This window comes from Drosophila pseudoobscura, chromosome X (genome assembly GCF_009870125.1).
Source record: "Drosophila pseudoobscura strain MV-25-SWS-2005 chromosome X, UCI_Dpse_MV25, whole genome shotgun sequence".
Taxonomy (NCBI): Eukaryota; Metazoa; Arthropoda; class Insecta; order Diptera; family Drosophilidae; genus Drosophila; species Drosophila pseudoobscura.
Window position 1 is genome coordinate 57207286 of NC_046683.1, and position 21679 is coordinate 57228964.

The window sequence follows — 21679 nt, forward strand, 5'->3', positions numbered from 1 at the left end:
GTCTCTTTGTGTGCTGCTGGTCCCCTTTTTGTGGCCCATTGGCTTCAATTAGTCTTGGCGGCTAACAAAAGCCCACTGCTCATGGCCCAATGCCCAATGCCTATTTACTGCCTGCTGTTTATTGCCCAAGTGCAATGGTTGTTGGCTGCTGTCTGCTGGCTGTTGGTTACTCAATCCCGCCGATCACCGATTGTTGCTCCATTTGTCAGGGGTCTGTCAAGGTGTCCAACATCTGGTTGTCCCATGATGGCTGTGCCTCTAATGTGGCATGTGGCATTTGGCCCTGCTCTGCTGCTGCAGTTGCCAGAAGGAAGACAAAGGCCCGACACAGAATGGCCAAAGTTGACCACAAAATCGCGTGAATAAAGAAAGATTTCTTTTTCTTGTTTTTGGTTTTGGGCAGCACCGAAAGTAAATTGGCCATTCGCTGGGTTGCGTGTGCCGCCCCACCTAGCAGCAGGCGGCATGCCCCACACAACACCCCACACCACACCACACCACATCACATCACACTCTTTGGGGCATGGCCAATGCATAAGCTGTTTAACAATTGTTAAATCAGACCGGAACAGATTTTTCTGTAGCCCGTCCACTGGCAGTACGAACACTCGCGTTTTTGGCCTGTGTCTGGGTCTGTGACTGTAATTGTACCCTTTTCCCACGAGGTACTATGATTACGGGCAGGTGTTTGCCAGGGCAGAGGAAGAAGGAAGTACTATATGCTTGATGTTCTCTTATTTCGTTGCAGTATATATACATATTGGATGTATCCACATACTCTTATAGTGACCACTGGAAGGCATTCTTGAACGCAAACTCTGGGTAAGTTATCTTTGATTCTGCATACGAGTATGTAGCGATGAAACCTTAAAAAACGCATTATGATATTATCTTTCAATTCTGATGACAGCTTCTGATCGAATGATCGTTCTCTAAGGGTATCCCAAGGCCTCCAAATATCCCCCTGAAAGCCACCTTTCTTTCTTTCTTGTTTATTTATAGGCATATTTAGTAGGTATCTTCGCTTTTTGCCCTCTTTCTTGATGTTTGTCTTCTGCTGAGGCTGTTTCTTCCACGTTTGTCTTTGGCTTTGTCTCTCTGTCGGATGGTGGATGGACAAAGTGGCATTGTTAGTCGGATTGTGGATTGGGGACTGGGGATTGGGGGCTGCTGCCTCGTCGAAGTCCATCGCAGTCTCGTGCCGCTGCCAATTCAATTTTCACTTCAATTTTCCATGGGGCCACAGAGGAATGTAATTTGTTTTCATGCTTTTATAACGAACACGCAGTCATAACGCCTTTATTTTATGGCCCGTTTTTTTTTTATTTTTTATTTTAGCCATTGTCTGTTTTGCGTTCTTTTTTTAGCCCGAATTTCTGTGGAGAGTTTCTTTCTTTCTGGCCAGTGGCCAGTGGCCAGTGGGCGTCACAGTTCAATGTCAGTGCTACGCGTACTACCGTACTCCCACACGATCCCCGCGTACCGAGGGATTTACAGATTTACATATCTTGATTTTGGGCACTAGCCTAAAAGAAAGTCGGGGGCCCATTAGCATATGCTGCATAGGTTTCGGGCACCAGCAGGGGCAGGGGTACATGTATTGTATATGTATGTGGCATATGTGGCATGTGGGATCCAATCTGCTGACCAAGTGGAAGAAGCCTTGGGCCGCTGGATCTGACTCTGACCCTCTGACTTAGATCGGGAACTAGTTTTCCCAGAGAGAGAGAGAGAGAGGGAGATAGAGATAACTCTTACCTATTTTGCCTATGCGGCGTCGGCTTCTGCTTCCGTGGTTACTGGTTCTTCTGCGGCTGCTTTAGCTGGTGCGTCTGTCCGAAATCCAATTGGGATCAAGTGCAGAGCAGTGCGATCGGGAGCGAGAGAGGAGGAGCAGGAGGAGGAGGAGGAGGAGGAGTACGGAGCCAGGAGTACTGACACGAATCCAAATTGGGGCACTGCTGCTCGCTGCAGAACAGAACGTTCTTAGATTCTACGAGGTACACACACACTCCTCATATTTGTTCGGATTGGGGCACAGTTGGAGCTGACTTTCATGCTGCACTTTGCGTCGTCATCGAACAAGAAACGTAAATTGAGAAGATTAGCAGCACAAGAGGAGAAGAGGCCGCTGAAGAGGCACTGCCACTGGCCGGTGCTGATGTTGCTGCTGTTGTGGCTATTACTCGTGGAGTATTATTGTGGATGCTGCAATAGGCCACCAGAGGAAAGATGCAGGAGGGGCATGCAGCATGGGGCATGGGGCCAGTTCTAGCCGAGAGTCGTGTACTCGTTTTACCGTTAGAATGCAATCTGCGCGCGCGCACTGTGGCACTCGCGATGCTGTTAGCCAGCGGTGGAGAGCGGTCCGAGTGCGGGTCCAAACGGGGAGGCACTAGCACTTCTATCCAATCAAACTTGTTTCTCCTCTCAAGAGAATACACAATAAGAAAATATATATCGCGTAATCGTCTGTGACACGTAACCAGAGGTGCTGGAGAGGCGGAATAGTGTGGAGGAGGATCGGCAAAAGACGGAGATTGACAGTATCCCTTTTCGGATCGGATTGGATCGCACAGTTCGTTGAGCTTCGCTTCCGCACTAAAACCACTAACGAGTGAACTTTGCTAGACCTCAAGAACAGCTAACAAAGCCATCGTTCATCGTTCATCGTTCTATCGTTCGATCGTTTGCCGTTCGACTTAATTGGTAACCAAAACCGCGCTTCGTTCGCTTCCGCTATCTGCGATCTGCACACAACACGTCCGAAGAGAAGAGAAGTCACGCACCGACTGATCGAGAGCCGGGCTTTCAGCTCCACCGAGCCACGATCCCCGCTTTGGGCCAAGATCGAGAGCCGAGCCGAGCCGAACCGAGACGAGTCGAAGACCGAGCTTCAACCGAAGTTGCATTCAGCCCAAGAGCGATTTCTCTCTCTCTCTCTTTCTCTTCATATAAGACTTTGGTTATAAGAAACAGTAGCAATGGAACCACTCCGACCTGGTGAAGACTGTCAAGCGCCTTAGGGCATCTCCAAACACCCAACCACCAGCCGTGATTAGGTGGAAGAATGTGGAAACGAGTCCCAAACCACCAGAAATAGAGATCACTTTTTGATAATGAAAGCGTCTCTACCAGGAGCTCAATATATGTTTTATTCAATTCTTTTATTCAGGGGTCAATATCAGAGCTTAGAAGCACTCATCGATGGATGGCAGCCATCCGCTGCAGTAGTGCCAGGTGGACCAGGCGGACCATCCCTGCTGGGAGAGGACCTTCTGGGCGCAACGCACGGAGTGCTCGATGTTGTCGGTCAACAGGGCATTGCAGCTCAGGCCGCACTCGTTGTAGGAGAAGCGACCGCTGGGGGGAGCGCACCAGTAGTAGTCGTTGATCTGGAAGATGCCGTAGTCGTTGGAGCCGTTGTAGTTCTCGGGTCCGACCACTCCGGTGCGGTAGGAGCTCTCGTGCTCGGCAATGCAGGTCCACTTGTCCAGCTGATCGCGGGGGACGCCCAGGTCTGACATCTCGCGGGCCAGGGAGCAACGGTCCATGGTGCGACCGAAAGCGGGAGCGGCCAGCACCAGGGCAACCAGAACGATGAAAGCCTTCATGTTGAGAATTTACAGAAGAAACTGATGTCGAATGGCACGAAGGTTTGCGCTTTTATGGGGCGAAATATCTCCCTGAAGTGTTATCTGAAGTAGTTCCTTCGATAGGCAGGAGGGCCTATCTGTAAGTGTGTCTGTGTATCGAAAAGAAAAATCCCCCCGAAAACTTTGAAGCCGCTCTTGATTAGTGACTAAAGAGTGATTGCTGAAGATAAAGTATAGTATTGTGGCAGACAGCCCGTGTGTAATGGGATACAGTAGTATCAAATCTTAAGATTATGAGAAGACGATTATTGATACAGCCATAGAAATAAGCCCTAAAACGTAATATTTACACTCGGATTGAAAAATCCAAATAGATTTCCAGCTATTTCGCTTGACATTAATATACAAATATTTCATTTAAATTAAATGTTTTCTTATTGAGGTTAATTATATTTCCTTCAAATTCTAATTCAAATTAAAAATCATTTAAAGCTGATTTCCAGATGCCTTTGTCCAGATATTGGTTTCTCAGTTTACTAAAACTTAACTATTTAAACCAATTTATAAATAATTTCGTTAAATTTTATGTGAAAACTTATTAAATTAAGCAAAAGTTCACCTTTCGGCATTTTTTGTAAATATTTGTATAGTCATATTATTCTTTACTATTATCTCCTATAAAAAAGGTGATCCTGGACACAAGTGTTTCCCCGAAGTCTCGATAGCATATGGAACCATCTGAAAGAAATCCCAGATGTGCACAGATGTGCCCACCCAATTCGCAGAGTTTTCCCATTTTGTACCCCAACCTTGAAAACCACTCCTATTTTGGCTTATATCCCATACAGAATTCGATTGTTTGCATTTTATTTTGTAAATATAAGGCTACCCAATTACTATGCCACTAAAAAATAATTATTATTTTTTTTAATTGTACATTTTTATTCTACTTTTTAATATTTTGTACTACGAAACGCCAGTACGGAAGTGCCCATATTTAATTTAAATATTGATGTGTTTTTTCACTTTGCTGAGTGTATTATGCAGCGCAAGGAACAGACATCAAATTCAGAAATTACACTGAAAAGCTACGACTGTTTACAGATTCCAAAATATTACGGAAAACACAGATATTCGTTATTTGCAATCATTTTATTCAGGGGTCGAAATCAGAGCTTAGAAGCAGTCGTTGATGGAGGGCAGGGAGCCGTCGCAGTACTTCCAGGTGGACCAGGCGGACCATCCCTGCTGGGAGAGGACCTTCTGGGCGCAACGCACGGAGTTGGTGATGTCGTCGGTCAACAGGTTGTTGCAGCTCAGGCCGCACTCGTTGTAGGAGAAGCGACCGCTGGGGGGAGCGCACCAGTAGTAGTCGTTGATCTGGAAGATGCCGTAGTCGTTGGAGCCGTTGTAGTTCTCGGGTCCGACCACTCCGGTGCGGTAGGAGGACTCGTGCTCGGCAATGCAGGTCCAGCGGGCCAGCTGGTCGCGGGGGACGCCCAGGTCGGACATCTCGCGGGCCAGGGAGCAACGGTCCATGGTGCGACCGAAAGCGGGAGCGGCCAGAGCCAGGGCAACCAGAACGATGAAAGCCTTCATGATGATTTCAATTATTGGAAACTGATGTCGAATGGTGGCAGGGATCGATGTTTTATAGCCGGAGAATCGTTGATTAAGGAGTTATCTCGAGCACCTTCGCTGATACGCAGCGTACGTGCCTTTGTCAACAAATCAAGAAATATAATAATGCGCTATCTTTACTGATATGGTTAGTGTATGAGTCCTCCCAACTGATTGCTCCCAATGAGCCAAGGCTCAGAAGCATCCCATTTCAAGAAGATATATATAAAATATATATTGCATGACTTTATCGACTTCCAAAGCGTCGACTACTTTACGGTTGAGGAGCATCCTATTTTAAGAAGATCCGCTGATAGGATCATAAGGAAAACCCCCGAGTAGTCGAGCATTGCAAGAAATTGGCATACTGCGTATATATGTATGTGCGTATGTACGAGTATTGCATTACTTAGCAATATCCATAGCGTTGTTTACTTTATTGTTGAGATACGGGCTTCTTAGCCATCAATTGGCAGGGCTTATACTGTTAACCCTATCAGTATTAATTAAAAGATGGCGATAGTCAATTTCGCGACTTGTTGACCAAGGGAACGAGTGCCACGTATCAGCGAAAGTTCTCGAGATAACTCCTTTATCATCGCGGTGTTAACGTATAAAAGCTCGATCCCCGCCACCATTCGACATCAGTTTCCAATAATTGAAATCATCATGAAGGCTTTCATCGTTCTGGTTGCCCTGGCTCTGGCCGCTCCCGCTTTCGGTCGCACCATGGACCGTTGCTCCCTGGCCCGCGAGATGTCCGACCTGGGCGTCCCCCGTGACCAGCTGGCCCGCTGGACCTGCATTGCCGAGCACGAGTCCTCCTACCGCACCGGAGTGGTCGGACCCGAGAACTACAACGGCTCCAACGACTACGGCATCTTCCAGATCAACGACTACTACTGGTGCGCTCCCCCCAGCGGTCGCTTCTCCTACAACGAGTGCGGCCTGAGCTGCAACAACCTGTTGACCGACGACATCACCAACTCCGTGCGTTGCGCCCAGAAGGTCCTCTCCCAGCAGGGATGGTCCGCCTGGTCCACCTGGAAGTACTGCGACGGCTCCCTGCCCTCCATCAACGACTGCTTCTAAGCTTTGATTTCGACCCCTGAATAAAATGATTGCAAAAAACGAATATCTGTTGCTTCCGTAATATTTTAGAATCTGTAAACAGTCGTAGCTTTTCAGTGGAATTTCTGAATTTGATGTCTGTTCCTTTCGCTGCATAATACACTCAGCAAAGTGAAAAAACACATCAATATTTAAATTAAATATGGGCACTTCCATACTGTCGTTTCGTAGTACAAAATATTAAAAAGTAGAATGAAAATGTACAATTAAAAAAAATAATAATTATTTTTTAGTGGCATAGTAATTGGGTAGCCCTATATTTACAAAATAAAATGCCAACAATCGAATTCTGTATGGGATATAAGCCAAAATAGGAGTGGTTTTCAAGGTTGGGGTACAAAATGGGAAAACTCTGCGAATTGGGTGGGCACATCTGTGCACATCTGGGATTTCTTTCAGATGGTTCCATATGCTATCGAGACTTCGGGGAAACACTTGTGTCCAGGATCACCTTTTTTATAGGAGATAATAGTAAAGAAAAATATGACTATACAAATATTTACAAAAAATGCCGAAAGGTGAACTTTCTTTTGCTTAATTTAATAGGTTTTCACATGAAAATTAACGAAATTATTTATAAATTGGTTAAAGTAGTTAAGTTTTAATAAACTTAGAAACCAATATCGGGACAAAGTTATATGGAAATCAGCTTTTACTGTTTTTTGATGTTTTTCGGCACAGTGGATAATTTTGCTGAGATGCCCATATTTGGGTTGTAAGTGCAAGCAATTTTAAAATAAATATAACATACATACATAACATAGAATTTTAAGGAAATATATTTAACCTCAATAAGAAAATATTTAATTTAAATGAAATATTTTTATATTAATGTCAAGCGAAAGAGCTGGAAATCTATTCGGATAATCGTCTTCTCATAATCTTAAGATTTGTAGGATTATTCAAAAGTTCCCTTTAGCAGAGTCCGTGGCAGAGCAATCTTTCTATCTGTGGATCCATTCAACGTAACAGAAGGACAGCCGGAAACCCAAGGATCATTTGTTAATTATGAGAAGGCTGCACTCTTTTAAAAGTCTTAATAGATAAAGACCTAATGATCAATGAATGAAAAAGGAAATATACGACGCTTATCTGTAAACACTGTAGACAGAGAGATTAATTAGTACTACTGTATCCCATTACACACGTGCTGTCTGCCACAATACTATACTTTATCTTCAGCAATCACTCACTAGTCACTAATCGATAGAAGATTCAAAGTTTTCGGGGGGATTTTTCTTTTCGATTCACAGACACACTTACAGATAGGCCCTCCTGCCTATCGAAGGAACTACTTCAGATAACACTTCAGGGAGATATTTCGCCCTATAAAAGCGCAAACCTTCGTGCCATTCGACATCAGTTTCTTCTGTAAATTCTCAACATGAAGGCTTTCATCGTTCTGGTTGCTCTGGCTCTGGCCGCTCCCGCTTTTGGTCGCACCATGGACCGTTGCTCCCTGGCCCGCGAGATGTCAAACCTGGGCGTCCCCCGCGATCAGCTGGACAAGTGGACCTGCATTGCCGAGCACGAGAGCTCCTACCGCACCGGAGTGGTCGGACCCGAGAACTACAACGGCTCCAACGACTACGGCATCTTCCAGATCAACGACTACTACTGGTGCGCTCCCCCCAGCGGTCGCTTCTCCTACAACGAGTGCGGCCTGAGCTGCAATGCCCTGTTGACAGACAACATCGAGCACTCCGTGCGTTGCGCCCAGAAGGTCCTCTCCCAGCAGGGATGGTCCGCCTGGTCCACCTGGCACTACTGCAGCGGATGGCTGCCATCCATCGATGAGTGCTTCTAAACTCTGATTTCGACCCCTGAATAAAACAATGGCATAAAATGAATATGTATTCCGTGTTTTTTCTCTCTGTAGGGGCCGGGGATGTCCACAAATGACATTTCTGCATTATTTTTACATGCCATTCTTGGTTTTTCTGCACCACATCTATCTACCTTACAACTACATGTTTTCGTGGCGCCACCTGACGACTTACCTGACACCTACACAAATGTTTCAGCCGAAAAGTATGCACTTTTTTTAATCCCATTCCCAGAAGCCGGCTGCTATGGGGTGGATGGGTGGAAGAGAAGTTTCGCTTACCTTTCTTCGGCCAGCGACTTTCCCTCCTCGTACATGGAGTCCAGGGAATAGTCATCCGCTATGGAGCTGTAGACATTCGTCTGTGTCCCCGCTGTCTCCTCGTCACAGTAGCTGCAGCTGCAGCACGAGTACTGAGAGCAGTATGAGGAGGCATCCATGTCGGTGATGCCAATGGAGCATTCCTCGTCCATCGGACGTTGCTGGGCCTCCATCGGAATGGTCTCCCCCTTCTGGGGGGAACTACTGCGGGGTGAACGACTGGAAAGAGTCGGAAGATTAGGTAAACCTCAGAGAACGGAGCAAATCGAGTGTTACCTCTTGGTGCGTGTGTCCATTGTGTCCATGACCACGTTCCAGGTGCGGTGAATCAAGTAGAGCAGAAACAGCACCCTCGACGTCTCCCCATTGTGCGGTGGCGGGGCATTAGATGCATTGGGCCCCCCAGCGCCACCGCCCAGGCAGCTGCTGGACCCAAGCCTTGGTTCTTGTGGAGTCTGGCCGTGCCCGTGCTCGTGGTCGTGGTCGTGGTGTGGGTGGCGTGCGGGAAGGGTCTTGGAGCGGTACTCGCTCTGGAGGCAGTACTCCCTCTTGTGCTGCTGGTATCGTCTGCGTGTGTTAAACCTAGAAGGCACCTCGTCTACACCTCCAGCTCCCACTCCAGCTCCAGCTCCAGTCGCAGCGATGCGGTTGCCCATTACGACGACGACGCTGATCGGCGCCTGTCAGGCATTGCCTAATGTGACATGGACAAACAAGCACACAACATATGTTAGAGCATGGGGCAGAGCAGATGATGTCTGCTTGGATCGCTGTTTGACTCGCATCCAAGAGTATTAGCGCTGACACAATTCCTAACCAGTTTGGGTTCCAGTTCCTCCGCCATCCCATCCTATCGTCTGGGCGATTGCCAAGCGAAAAAAAGTGAAGTGCCCGATGGAATTGGGTCAGCGGCGAGTTCTCGATGGATGGAAACGAGGTCGCCGAGAACAAATGCCTGTAGATGGTCAGACCGTGGTCGGGGCTCCTACTCATGCCTGGTCCTCACGAGCAACTTGTAATTATGATAAACTATCTATCCATTGGCGAAATGATGGATTGCGTGGACCAGTTCTGGCCAGAACCTGAAGAGCTCTCCAGCTGGACAGCATGATTGCTACTCCGGCGGGGCGTGGAGGCTAGGCTGTGAGTGACACTCTTGATGGCTTAAATCTATAGCGGCTCCTCATCCAGGCCACGCATTCGGCACACTCATTAGGGAGGCCATTCATCAAATTAGCACCCTTGGCCGATTTGTCTGTCCCAGCACTTGCGGCTTGACCCGATCCACACCCAGAATGCGACCACATTAGAGCCTCCACTTGGGAGCAGCACTGGGGAGGAACCGCAGTCACTGGCTTATCTGCAAACGTAGCTAAACGTGACCGCTAAATGACAGAACACGACAAAACACGATTACAGAGCAGAACAGAGCCAGAAGCAGAAGCAGAACCAGAACCAGAACCACGGGCGCTATCAGTGGAGGGTCGCCACCTACCACAGTGAAAGGTGCTCCGCAGGGATGGATCGTAGAAACATTTACTGCAAGCAATCTCTGAATCTCGGACATCAATTAGTCGAAAATAGATCTGAGATTATGTATAAGTTATAGATCAACTTGGCAGAACAACTTTCATGCTGTCAACGAATATGGAAATTGGAACCGTTAATGGGAACCTGTTTTCGGAGGGCCCCACAGCCAGGGCCCTGAAGAGGAGAACCTTTTGTGCAGTGAAAGTGATGATAAAGAAGTGGAAAGTTTTGTCGAGGCCCTCCATTGGAAAAGTTGGTAGGGTAGGTTCTGTCCGTTTTATTTCGTTACGTTTCGGTCGTTAAACGAGGGTGCCACTGTACTTAAAAGTTGCACCATAAAAAATACCACCAAGACATGCGGCTTGAGCGTGAGTGCGGAAGAGTGGAAGAACTCGACATCTCGACACTAATTAAACTAAATTAAACCAAGAGTTTATCTTATCACACAGCAGTCACCCTGTATCTGTATGGGCAGCAATGTTAACTATAGGACGAACCGCACACCGGCCAGTGCACGGCACTCAACCCCAACCACAGCCCAAGCACTGAAATGCGAAGCAGCGTCGGTGTGCGCCTCACAGTCGCGTTTCCAACGATCTACAGAGCGGTACACTCCAGTGGAGAGACCCAGAGCAACAGAGCTAGAAAGGAATACGAATACTCGTAACTAGGACACACCTTGGGGCATCAGCATCAGCATCATTATGAGCCAGAAACAAACACAGAACCAGCTGGAGACAGAGCAACTGCTCTTCGAGGAGAAGCCGCTCCACGTGCCCCCATTGCCGGAGCTGCAGAATGGTGAGCGACGGGGAGCGGGGAGATCAGATCTTAAAGATAAAGATACTACGTGCCTCCGCCCGATGCCATGTGCAAATGACCTTCAGAACTGTGTCGAACTTTCCATAGCCGGTTTTCTGTAGTTTTTTTTTGTTTTCGGTTTTCGGTTTTCTGTTCTGTTTTTCTTCTTTGTTTTCGTCGCGACGCCTCTAAACTGACAAAACATATGACTGGGCGGAGAGCTTTCGGGTAGCTTTTGCACGCCAAAAGCCGTTTGTGTTTAGATGGAGGGCGGAGATAAAGCTTTTGGTTCAATAGGTGTCTTTCTCTCTCTCTCTTTTTCGTTTCGCAGTCATACAGGGTGCCTTGAGGGGAAACTTCGCCCAGGTGGAGGTGAGTGTGGGTGCCTGCCCCGACCTGAAGGCGCCACGATTCGGATTGGTGGAAAGCGGACTGGGGGGCAGGCCCACGCTGCTAGAGGCGGGTGGCCCACCCTTCCTGCTTCCCAACGTCCACCGGGAAAAGCTGTACAACATCAAGGAGATCACGCGGAAGATCCAGGGACCCGGTAAGGTCTTCGCTGTGGGCGCCGGCGCAGGACCCTGGCCCATCCGCAGCTCCAACTGCGAGGGCATCTTCAATTTGTCGGTGAGCGAGGGGGACGAGCTGACGAACGGCAGCTACACGGCCACGGTGCGGGGAGAGCAGGAGGTGTGTGTGCTGGAGAAGATCCCCCACACGGAGCCCCGCTGTGCGCTGCTGCTGAACCTCTTCCTCAGCCAGGGAGCACCTGGACAGGTGCTGAAGATCAGCGCCAAGCAGCGCACCGGCGAACATAATTTCATCGAGTGCATCCGCAAGGGGCTGGAGGATCACTACGGCGATCGCGTGGTGGGCCTGGGCGGCATCTTCCTGATCAAGAAGGGCGCCGTCCACCAGCACGTGATGCCAGACTTCAGCTCGACGCCCATCCACACCGACGAGGAGCTCAACGAGTGGCTTAAATTCTACGATATGCCCGCCCAACTCAATGCCGTGGGCACCCTGGTGACCAAGGAGCACGGCCTCGACCTGCGCCTCCAGCACTTCCACTCGTTCTCCTTCAGCAACTGGGGCGGCCACTACCACTACGACACCACCCCCGACATCGTGGAGTACGAGGCGTATCTGAATGTCGCCGAGCGGGTGGTGAGGGTGGACAAGCCCCTGTCCACCCACAAAGTGGGAAGAGATTAGATATAATCTGATCTTCTCGTTATCTATATAAATATCCGACTTTTCCATTGCCTAATCCGTCATAAATAAATACTCTTATGAAGAAGATAGGACGAGCATATTCCAAAGGTTCCAAATCTCTTTCGGAAGATACATTATCTGGAGTACACTGCGTGTGGCCATGTGTATGTAGCGTGGTTCGGGTGGCAGACCGCTAGTCGCCCAGAAACCAATAACCAAAACAGAGACTGAGACTGAGGATTAGAGTTATCTCTGGCCCACTGTCTTCACCTGCCGACTGCCGACTGCCAAATCGATCATAAATATTAATGAGCGGAGGCCAAAAATAAACGCGAGTCTTAGAAGTTGGTTTCGGTTTCCGTCTGCGATCTCTCGAATGGCCCTGTGGCACGATGGTTGCTCATCATTTGTGGAGCTGGCCGCAGGGTCCGACGGCTTTATGTAATTGCCAAAAATTAGAGCCGCAGCAGCAGCAAGCAGCTTTCTTTGCCATGCAAATCGATGGGCAAATGATCTCGATGAGTGCTCGAACGAGATCTTCTAGGCCGGAATGCCTGCTGGTGGCTGGTGGCTGTTGGATGGTGGATGGTGGGGTTCTGGTTCTGGGTCTGGGTCTGGGGCTGCGGCTTCATGCCTGGCCTAATGAGAGACTCCACACGGCACACGGCAGGCAGACAGAGAGCTAAGCAGGCCGTAAATAATGCCCCGAACATGCAGCAATCTGTGTTTTTCTTTTTGCACCGCTGGCCATTAATTATTTAATAACTTTGATTCATGCAGAGCTCCGACTGCGACTGCGATTGCGATTGCAATTGCAATAGTCCTAGTGCGAGTCCATTAAAACGTTTTATGGTTTGCCTCAGAGAAGAAACCATTTCGAAAAACAGAAACAGAAACAGAAACTGGAATCCCCCGCCCGATTGTTGTGACAGTTACAAATCGCAGTTGATCGGCGCATCGATCATGGCCGAAAGACTTACCCGTACTGGGGAGTCGCGCAGGGAGGGATAGACTCTCCCAGAAATGGAGCTGGGATCGCGGCTGCTGCTTCTATTCTTCTTCTGGCGATGTCTGCACCTCTTAACGGGTCTCTAATATTTGCATTTAAATATTTATTATTCGGATTCTGGTAACCTTCTTTGAAACTCGCACACAATCAAAAAAACATACAGCGATCGAGCGACGATCGACGATCGACGGACGGTCGTTCAGGCGATTGATCCAATTTAATCTTCCAGCGAGCGCGGAGAGAAATGCAAATGCGATTTCTTCGTCGCACGAAAAAGAAAATCTCTTTTTGTTATTGTTACCGTTGTGGTTGTGGTTGTGGCTGTGGCTCTGGCTCTTGTAACCGTTTTTGTGGGTCTGGCATACACTCGTATTTATTCATATTTTAAACACACCATTAGCACTTTTTATTAACTGCCTTTTGCTTTGATTGACTCGACTCGATCCGAATACGACTACGACTACGACTACGACTTGGGGCTTAGGCTTAGACTGGGTCTCGATCTCGATCTGGGTCTGGGTCTGGCTTGTACAACGACTTTGGCGCGTCTGCTCGGCTGAAACGCGAGTTGCAGACTGAATGAAGTCTGCGATCAGATGGCACGGCTACCGCCGCTGTTTGGAGTCGCTTTTCATATGGGTCTCCAGGCGCGTAGCCAGCGAACTTGTTTCGGGGGGAGAGCCGGCTCCAACGACAGTCTATTCTGGTACATTGTATTAATGCTGATTCTGGCCGTTTCTTATCGGGAGCTCGGTGAATGCTTAATAGAGAGTTATCCCCGCCCCTCCTCGCCTGGCCATATCATTTGACAACTCATTTTCCCCACCAATTTATGCACTGTCCCACCACTGTCGGATCAAGTTTGGCTGCTCTGCTTTACAAGAGTTTTTAAATTGAAATTGTCGTATAATCTCTAATGGGCCGTATTTGTTGATAGCCAGTGAAGTGAAGTGGCCAAGAGACCGGGCCGACAAGTGCATAAACACATGCCGCAGAGGTTTTCCCAACCCCGAAACCTGTTCCAAAACAAAGTCGCTGCCAAGGCTGCCGCTGCTGCTGCATCCATTTCCATTAGGAGCGACACAACGCAGCAACTTCGCTCCTGTTCGAGCCCAAAGGCAGGCCAAGCTTTCAGGCCCCCCTAAAAACCGTTCAATGAACCCCGCCTCCAAAGAAAGTAACTGGCTCGAGAGGCAGTCTTCATAAAAATTGCATAATGATTGATGCCGCGGGGGGCTGGCTTGGCCCAGCCTGGCCTGGCTCTTGTCTTGTCTTGTCTTATATCGCACATTATAATTACACTCCAATTTGTTCTCCTATACTTGGGCGTTTCCATTAATGAATGATTGTGTTCCTCTTTGCAGGTTATCATAGAGAACAAAAACCTTTTCTCTGGCCACGATGCCAACATGCGGCGGCTTGAGGAGTAGTCTTGGGATCTTCCTACGTAAAGGAACCTCGAAGAAAGCAGTTTTAAGATACTAGAACAAGGGTATCGGTCACAAAAAGGCGTGGAACATCGCCTGCATGGTCCAGAATGTGCTAAGTGCGTTCATAGATTGCCTCTCCTGCCATTTTATTATCTGTAATTTCATTTCAGTGTCAATAGAACAGAGCTGGATGACAATCTAAAATATGAAAAATGTATATTGCAAGAAACAAAAATATAAGTTAAAACTTGTAATACTTTAGAACTAAATCCGTTTGTAAATTGAAAACTTATTTTGAGTGCATTTCTAGCTCTTTTATCATCGTCGCCTGCTATTCCGATCACAATACGTCACGACCAGATCGGCCCACAAATCTTTATTTGCAGACGTACATATCTGTAAGTTTGGAGATATACAGTCATGAAAAATAATAGAAACGGCATTTACGGTATTTCTATATATTTGAATTTTTACGGTGATAAGATGTTTTAGAGGTGATTTTTACAAGATTTTACAAGCCAAAAACTGCTGGAAATCGTGGCATCCTTTTGTGGCTGTGCTAACTCTTTCAAAAAACATCAGGCAGTCTTTTGGGCTGACTAACATGACCTTGTTTTGAAAGGTGGGTGTTGCCGAAAAGGCAATATCCTTAATTGTCCCTAAGGATCTGGGATACTCTTTCGATCCTAAGGAGCCGTGGCACGCCCTGATCGGACTTAAAATGATGGACTTTCGACGATGGTTAAATCCATCATGATTTAATTATTTACAATGCCAAAAGATCAGACGCTATATCTCGGCCAAGTAGGCCCAGGTGAAGGACCTAAGTCCTCGTCCTGTCCTGGCTGTCTTGCTGCGGGCCATAGCCATGATGCCGCTGCTGTGTCGTTGAGTCAATAATGTGGCGTTGGCGTCGTTTCCACTGCAGCAGGGGCCAGTGATGGATGGTGGTATGGTTGATTCAAGTCCACGGGAAATGTCAGTACCCCCTCATTCGTACGTCGCCGAATCAAACGCTGGACCTTTGCTTTAAGACGCGTAAGTGAAACAGGATATAACTGTGGACTTTTTTTAAAATATATCTTCCTTCATAGAGAACTTATGTACCCTACGCTTTCCTCCGCCAGACGGAGTCCTGTCTAAGCATTACCGAGGCGCATTCGAGACAGACCGAGGCCTATTCCAGCCAGAGAGAATCGTAACCCAGCAGAACAGAACCGCACCCTTTCCAAGATCCGAACATAACAAGTCATCGTCATCCTTCGACCTGGCCATCGACAACTATCTCAAGGACTTTGGCTATGGCAACCAAGACAGAAACTACGTGGACTTCTAGACTCTAGATATGTATATCACGTATTTGTTAGGTTTAAGGATATACCCGTCCATGCATTTAGAAACTAGATTAAAATGTTTATTTATTTATGCTAAGCTAAGTTTTGATGAATAAAACTATTGAAAAATCATCCTTGTTTTATCCTGTATCGGGGAAGCTATTCCGATGAAGAGGCGTGTCACGCCCCGATCGGCTTACAAATAGCGGAGAAAATTAAATATTTTTGATTGGGGAAAAAGTCCTTGATCCTTGGTAAGGACTTCATTAATCCAGGGAGATTTTTTCGATCACAGGAAGCCGTCGCAAGTCACGATCGGGCCGCAAAAAGCCGAGAAACTTAAATTTGTAAGGTAGGGGCTGTTGAAGTCCTTACCGAAGGATCAAGGAAATTTTTCTGATCACAGGAAGCCGTAGCACGTTCCAATCGGGCCACAAATAAGAAAGAAAACAAGATGCACATGTCTGGAGAAAATATCCTTGATCCTTGGTCCTTGATAAGGACTACATTAAATCAAGGATGTTATTCCTAACACAGGATGCCCTGGCATGTCCCGATCGGGACACAAATAAAGGAAAAAACAACAACAGATGTTGTTGTTAACAACAGAACAAAAATTTGTTGTACAACAACTTTTAATTTGCAACCGCTCAAATGGCCAAAAACGTTAATTTCAAATCTGGGATACCAGGCAAACAGGAATAGCAGAAGGTCGCTGGATTTAAAAAAAAATCTTTTAAATTTCCCGCCCTTTGTCAACCCCCAAAAGTATGCAACGCTTTTTCATATTTTCTTCGGCCGCTCAAATGGAGAAAAACGTTAATTTCAAATCTGGGTTTGAAAAATGGCGGGCAAACAAATTTAAAAATCCCAGATTTGAAATTAACGTTTTTCTCCATTTGAGCGGCCAAAGAAAAATTAAAAGTGTTGCATACTTTTGGGGCTTGGCAAATGGCGGGAAATTTAAAACAAATTAAAAAATCCAGCAACCTTCTGCTATTTCTGTTTGCCTGGTATCACAGATTTGAAATTAACGCTCTTCTCCATTTGAGCGGCCAAAGAAAATATGAAAAAACGTAAAAACAAAATTAAAAGGAATTACAAAAAAACCAGCGACCTTCTGCTATTTCTGTTTGCCTGGTATCCCAGATTTGAAATTAACGCTCTTCTCCATTTGAGCGGCCAAAGAAAATGTGAAAAAACGTAAAAACAAAATTAAAAGGAATTACAAAAAAACCAGCGACCTTCTGCTATTTCTGTTTGCCTGGTATCCTGTTGTTGTTAACAACAACAACTGTTGTTTTTTCCTTTATTATTGGCCCGATCGGGACATGCGACGGCTTCCTGTGTTAGGAATAACATCCTCGATCTAATGGAGTCCTTTTCAAGGACCAAGGGTCAAGGACATTTCCTCCAGACGTATATATCTTTTTTCACCTTATTTGTGGCCCGATCGGTCCGTGCCATGGCCCGCCGGGGTCAGAAAAATGTCCTTGATCCTTAGGTAAGGACTATAACAACCCCAAAATATACATATTTTGTTTCCTCGGCTATTTGGGTACTGATCGGGACGTGCGATGGCTTCCTGCTATCGGAAAAATGTCCTTGATTTAATGGAATCCTTATCAAGGACCAAGGATCAAGGATATTTTCTCCAGACATGTGTATCTTGTTTTTTTCCTTATTTGTGGCCCGATCGGAACGTGCTACGGCTTCCTGTGATCAGAAAAATTTCCTTGATCCTTCGGTAAGGACTTCAACAACCCCCACCTTACAAATTTAAGTTTCTCGGCTATTTGCGGCCCGATCGTGACTCGCGACGGTTTCCTGTAATCGAAAAAATCTCCCTGGATTAATGGAGTCCTTATCAAGGACCAAGGACATTTTCCCCAATCAAAAATATTTAATTTTCTCTGCTATTTGTAAGCCGATCGGGGCGTGACACGCCTTTTCTTAATCGGAATAGCTTCCCCGATACAGGATAAAGCAAGGATGATTTTTCAATAGTTTTATTCATCAAAACTTAGCTTAGCATAAATAAATAAACATTTTAATCTAGTTTCTAAATGCATATCCTTAAACCTAACAACTACGTGATATACATATCTAGAGTCTAGAAGTCCACGTAGTTTCTGTCTTGGTTGCCATAGCCAAAGTCCTTGAGATAGTTGTCGATGGCCAGGTCGAAGGATGACGATGACTTGTTAGGTTCGGATCTTGGAAAGGGTGCGGTTCTGTTCTGCTGGGTTACGATTCTGTCTGGCTGGAATAGGCCTCGGTCTGCCTCGAATGCGTCTCGGTAATGCTTAGACAGGACTCCGTCTGGCGGGGGAAATCGGAAAATATATTTTAAAATATGTCCACAGTTATGTCCTGTTTCACTTACGCGTCTTGAAGCTGAAGCCCAGAATTTGATTAGACGGCGTATGAATGACCGTCATGGCTGGCTCATGATGACGAGGCGTTAGCCGAATGCCAGAGTCGAAGATCCTGGGATCGAATCCAGAAAGTTCGCTTGTTCCACTATGGTAAGTGGCAGGACCAATAGCATTCTAAGAATAAGGTAAAGTTCTATTGTCAGTGAAAGTATATTACTAATTTTTATTTATTATACAGTACTAACCAGGACCAAAAATATGCTAGGACTCTCCCAAACACAACAAGACATGCCACGCCCTGATCGGCTGCCGTTTAGCAGAGATAGCGTGCAGAAAAAACCACTATTTGAATTATGTATGTGCAAATCCAAATCTTCAGACGGCTATATCTCAGACAAATAGGGCCAGATGGGTGCAGGACCAACTCTCCAAGGACCGCGAGGATCCAGACTGTCGAACGGCATCAAAATCTCGACTAGAAAAACGGGGCCGATTTTTGGCAATTTCAATGATGTAACCATCATGATTTTTTGCGAAAATCGTGATGGAATGGATGTCCTTTTTTCAGGTGTCAATCGGTTGGCAGGACTCTCCCGATCTCGAAAAGACATGCCACGCCTTGAACGGCCGCCCTACAGTCGAGATATAGCATACAGAAGAAACCAGTATTTGCATGATGTGCAAATCCTTATCTTCGGAAGGCTATATCTCAGTCAAATAGGGCCAGATAGGTGTAGGACCAACTTTCCCAGGATCGGGAGGGTCCAGACTGTCGAGCGGCATCAAAATCTCGACTAAAAAAACGGGGCCGATTTTTGGCAATTTCAATGATGTAACCATCATAATTTTTGGCGAAAATCGTGAGGACACGGATGTCCTTTTTTCTGATGCCAATCGGTTGGCAGGACTCTCCCGATTACAAAAAGGCATGCCACGCCTTGAACGGCCGCCCTACAGTCGAGATATAGCATACAGAAGAAACCAGTATTTGCATGATGTGCAAATCCTTATCTTCGGAAGGCTATATCTCAGACTAATAGGGCCAGATAGGTGTAGGACCAACTTTCCCAGGATCGGGAGGGTCCAGACTGTCGAGCGGCATCAAAATCTCGACTAAAAAAACGGGGCCGATTTTTGGCAATTTCAATGATGTAACCATCATGATCTTTTGCGAAAATCGTGAAAAAAGGGGTGTTCCTTTTTCTGATGGTAGTCGATTGGCAGGACTCTTCCGATCACGGACAGACATGCCGCGCCCTGATCGGCTGCCGTTTAGCAGAAATATAGCGTGCAGAAAAAACAAGTATTTGAATGATGTGCAAACCCAAATCTTCAGCATGTCGATTGGCATCATAATCTCGACTGCAAAAATGGGACCGATTTTTTTTAAATTTAATGATGTAACTATATCTATGGTGCCTCCCGAAGATTTGGATTTGCACATCATTCAAATAGTGGTTTTTCCCGCGCACTACATATCTTCTATACGGCAGCCGATCGGGGTGCGGCATGTCTTTTCATGATCGGGAAAGCCCTGGCAATCGATGAACATTTTACATTTACATTTCTAGCTTCGTACAATTTAAAACATTAATTTTTTTAGTGGTTGATGACCTCTGAGTAAACCTTATTTTGTAAATAAACAAATGAAAAATGTAGAAAAATTAATCTGTGAAATGTTTGGCTATTTTTCCGCTCTTTGGGTATATTTATTTGAAACACTGTCGCAATAAAACAGTAACAAGGGTAATGCGCAGTCTGTAGGATTTGGGAAAACTGTTTCGCTTTAGAGAATTTGGAGATATTGGGATGCGGATAAATAAATTGATACAATGCGAGGATAGATAGAACGTAAGGCTAAGCGACCCCGATGGGAATGCACACACTTCAACATATGTAGATGTATAATTGGATTTGTCGCAGTAAATGAAATGCGGTTGTCTTCGGTTGGACCTCAACGTCTTCGTGGTACTATTAAAATGCAAAGGCAAACAACGCTAGGCGTGTTTGGCAGTTGATGGGGGGACTTCAGAGCCTGTTCTCGTCGTATAATCATTACGTTTGCTATGGTGTTTATTGATAACGAGCTATTGTGGGCAAAGGCACAAAGCCAGTCGAAATGCTGGGAGAACGTTTAATTTGAGAGCTAAAAAAAAGGGTTGTGTTGGGGCCATTAGTAATAAAGCTGTTGTCAATTCGATTAAAACTTACCGCCAAAGGAGCGAGCCGCCCCGCTTAAGCTCTTTACGGGCCTGCAGATCGTTCCAGCAGTCTACCCAATTAGCGTAGGCGGGCATGATGGGCGGTTGCCCGGCCATCAGACGCGACCCACTCACAGCCGAGCAAGTGGAAACCACTAGCAAAGGATACAGCACACTTGAATAGCCAAATTGTATCATGGCAGCGTTGTACTGCCTGGTCAGCTTGTCCTTGATCAAATATTTGTTCAAAATATAGATCGTGGAGCTACTGAGAACCAGACAGGCAACATCGGCCAAGAGCTTGGGCACCAGACCAGCAAAGAAGCCACCAATTCCCTCAGTCTTCCAGATCTCCGAAATCGAACCGGCTATGGAACGATACAGAGTCTCGCGGCCAATAAACTGGGCCATCATCCGCACCGAGATCACGTGGAAAGGATGCGACGCGACGATTCCACTCACAGTCACCACAATATCACGCTTCAGATGTAGCTTGAATTGAGCATACCTGAAACAAACAAATGAGACAACTAATCAGATGGGAGCTGAAGAATATTTGTAAATTAACACTTACTCGTCTTCCTCCGACATATCTGTGTCATCCTTGGATTCCTCCAAAGAGTTCAGTCCCAGTTTTTCGACCACCCGCTCGCTCACCACCATCGCCACAACGGATCCAACCAGCTTAGGTGCCAGGCCACGATAGCAGCCATAGAATCCATCAATTCTCTTGATGTGACCGGCTGCAAAGGTAAGAACGATATTAATCCTGACCGGCAAGCGAGAACTTTGTACCCACTGTATTGAAAAATGTTCGGCAGCTTCAGGATTGGTTTGCCAGTCCACGACGTGCTGGGAATGGCAGCAATCGGCTCATATCCCAGCTGAATCAGCGTCTTGGAGTACTCAAACGGATGCAAGGCAGCACTAACTCCCAGGCGCATGCCAAATTTAATCCAACTATTCACCTCCGTATTCTCAGTTCGTGAAAGAGCTCCGTCCATTATGTTTTTGATTAGTTCTGCTTCTGCTTTTTGAAGAGGGAACACTTCCGCGCTGAATTTGGTACAAATAGCGAAAAAAAAGAAACGGAGCAATTTTCTAATAAACCGGCTCTGCCAATGCACAATTTTTGATTTGGTTTTTTTGATTACAAAACTTTTTTATGAGAGAACCTGCCTCGCTTGCTTGACACAATATCGATATATGCAGTATCGATAGAAAGATACAAGCTCTGAGAGATTGTCACAAGAATATAATATTTAGTCTTGTTTAGTTAAATTTTGCT

At 46.4% G+C, this 21679-nt stretch overlaps 9 protein-coding genes across 11 annotated transcripts in view; 4 read left to right on the forward strand and 5 right to left on the reverse strand.

The window, feature by feature from the left end:
* Positions 1-14071, reverse strand: part of mwh (multiple wing hairs) — a 34181-nt gene extending 20110 nt beyond the window's left edge. Inside the window, exons 1-3 of one of the 2 annotated variants that reach the window (XM_015188098.2) lie at positions 13020-14071; positions 8770-9187; positions 8455-8712 (exon numbers count right to left, since the gene is read on the reverse strand). In XM_015188098.2, the coding sequence (XP_015043584.2) occupies positions 8455-8712; positions 8770-9149 (638 nt within the window). In that variant the 5' untranslated portion in view covers positions 9150-9187; positions 13020-14071. Of the gene's footprint in view, positions 1-1758; positions 2826-8454; positions 8713-8769; positions 9188-13019 lie in introns of those variants that run through there. The other variant, XM_015188097.2, reaches the window with a different exon arrangement.
* On the forward strand, positions 742-15944 carry LOC26532260 (uncharacterized). Of its 2 annotated transcripts, XR_004469722.1 has the most exons (4): positions 742-822; positions 14413-14594; positions 14649-15516; positions 15573-15688. XR_004469722.1 is itself a non-coding variant. In XM_033381565.1 (3 exons), exons 2-3 carry the CDS (start codon positions 15423-15425, stop codon positions 15812-15814), a joined length of 336 nt encoding a protein of 111 aa, XP_033237456.1. In that variant the 5' UTR covers positions 742-822; positions 14413-15422; the 3' UTR covers positions 15815-15944. The 2 variants fall into 2 exon arrangements, 1 of the variants encoding a protein (XP_033237456.1); XM_033381565.1 differs by having other exon boundaries at positions 14413-15516; positions 15573-15944.
* Positions 3149-3629, reverse strand: LOC6899953 (lysozyme A/C-like). The gene has a single exon (XM_002135285.3). It carries the CDS (start codon positions 3612-3614, stop codon positions 3192-3194), a length of 423 nt encoding a protein of 140 aa, XP_002135321.1. The 5' UTR covers positions 3615-3629; the 3' UTR covers positions 3149-3191.
* Positions 4730-5226, reverse strand: LOC6899954 (lysozyme D-like). The gene has a single exon (XM_002135286.3). The coding sequence runs from the start codon at positions 5193-5195 to the stop codon at positions 4773-4775; it is 423 nt and encodes a 140-aa protein (XP_002135322.1). The 5' UTR covers positions 5196-5226; the 3' UTR covers positions 4730-4772.
* On the forward strand, positions 5847-6351 carry LOC6899955 (lysozyme D-like). The gene has a single exon (XM_002135287.3). The coding sequence runs from the start codon at positions 5886-5888 to the stop codon at positions 6306-6308; it is 423 nt and encodes a 140-aa protein (XP_002135323.1). The 5' UTR covers positions 5847-5885; the 3' UTR covers positions 6309-6351.
* Positions 7711-8197, forward strand: LOC6899956 (lysozyme A/C). Its single transcript, XM_002135288.3, has one exon. It carries the CDS (start codon positions 7732-7734, stop codon positions 8152-8154), a length of 423 nt encoding a protein of 140 aa, XP_002135324.1. The 5' UTR covers positions 7711-7731; the 3' UTR covers positions 8155-8197.
* On the forward strand, positions 10579-12139 carry LOC4812003 (ester hydrolase C11orf54 homolog). Its single transcript, XM_001352432.4, has 2 exons — positions 10579-10824; positions 11156-12139. Exons 1-2 carry the CDS (start codon positions 10728-10730, stop codon positions 12037-12039), a joined length of 981 nt encoding a protein of 326 aa, XP_001352468.3. The 5' UTR covers positions 10579-10727; the 3' UTR covers positions 12040-12139.
* Positions 15945-17847: 1903 nt separating the features above from the next.
* On the reverse strand, positions 17848-18563 carry LOC6899958 (uncharacterized). The gene is made up of 3 exons (XM_002135290.3): positions 18436-18563; positions 18199-18364; positions 17848-18134 (listed from the first exon to the last, which is right to left on the reverse strand). Exons 1-3 carry the CDS (start codon positions 18478-18480, stop codon positions 17926-17928), a joined length of 420 nt encoding a protein of 139 aa, XP_002135326.3. The 5' UTR covers positions 18481-18563; the 3' UTR covers positions 17848-17925.
* A 1304-nt stretch (positions 18564-19867) lies between these two features.
* On the reverse strand, positions 19868-21615 carry Mtch (Mitochondrial carrier homolog 1). Its single transcript, XM_001352433.4, has 4 exons — positions 21191-21615; positions 20966-21134; positions 20402-20899; positions 19868-20336 (listed from the first exon to the last, which is right to left on the reverse strand). The coding sequence occupies exons 1-4, from the start codon at positions 21393-21395 to the stop codon at positions 20264-20266; spliced, it is 945 nt and encodes a 314-aa protein (XP_001352469.2). The 5' UTR covers positions 21396-21615; the 3' UTR covers positions 19868-20263.
* Between the last annotated feature and the right edge of the window lie 64 nt (positions 21616-21679).

Bases quoted from the DNA above. Each gene is read 5' to 3' on its own strand.
- LOC6899953 (XM_002135285.3), bottom strand. From the start codon at position 3,614: ATGAAGGCTTTCATCGTTCTGGTTGCCCTGGTGCTGGCCGCTCCCGCT.
- LOC6899954 (XM_002135286.3), bottom strand. From the start codon at position 5,195: ATGAAGGCTTTCATCGTTCTGGTTGCCCTGGCTCTGGCCGCTCCCGCT.
- LOC6899955 (XM_002135287.3), top strand. From the start codon at position 5,886: ATGAAGGCTTTCATCGTTCTGGTTGCCCTGGCTCTGGCCGCTCCCGCT.
- LOC6899956 (XM_002135288.3), top strand. From the start codon at position 7,732: ATGAAGGCTTTCATCGTTCTGGTTGCTCTGGCTCTGGCCGCTCCCGCT.
- LOC4812003 (XM_001352432.4), top strand. From the start codon at position 10,728: ATGAGCCAGAAACAAACACAGAACCAGCTGGAGACAGAGCAACTGCTC. The intron at 10,825-11,155 runs GTGAGCGACGGG...TTCGTTTCGCAG, and splicing joins ATTGCCGGAGCTGCAGAATG to TCATACAGGGTGCCTTGAGG.
- LOC26532260 (XM_033381565.1), top strand. From the start codon at position 15,423: ATGGTGGTATGGTTGATTCAAGTCCACGGGAAATGTCAGTACCCCCTC. The intron at 15,517-15,572 runs GTAAGTGAAACA...CTTCCTTCATAG, and splicing joins GGACCTTTGCTTTAAGACGC to AGAACTTATGTACCCTACGC.
- LOC6899958 (XM_002135290.3), bottom strand. From the start codon at position 18,480: ATGTCTTGTTGTGTTTGGGAGAGTCCTAGCATATTTTTGGTCCTG. The intron at 18,365-18,435 runs GTTAGTACTGTA...CCTTATTCTTAG, and splicing joins CTAGCATATTTTTGGTCCTG to AATGCTATTGGTCCTGCCAC. The intron at 18,135-18,198 runs GTAAGTGAAACA...TTCCCCCGCCAG, and splicing joins GGGCTTCAGCTTCAAGACGC to ACGGAGTCCTGTCTAAGCAT.
- Mtch (XM_001352433.4), bottom strand. From the start codon at position 21,395: ATGGACGGAGCTCTTTCACGAACTGAGAATACGGAGGTGAATAGTTGG. The intron at 20,900-20,965 runs GTAAGTGTTAAT...TGTTTGTTTCAG, and splicing joins GATATGTCGGAGGAAGACGA to GTATGCTCAATTCAAGCTAC. The intron at 20,337-20,401 runs GTAAGTTTTAAT...CCTTTTTTTTAG, and splicing joins GGCGGCTCGCTCCTTTGGCG to CTCTCAAATTAAACGTTCTC.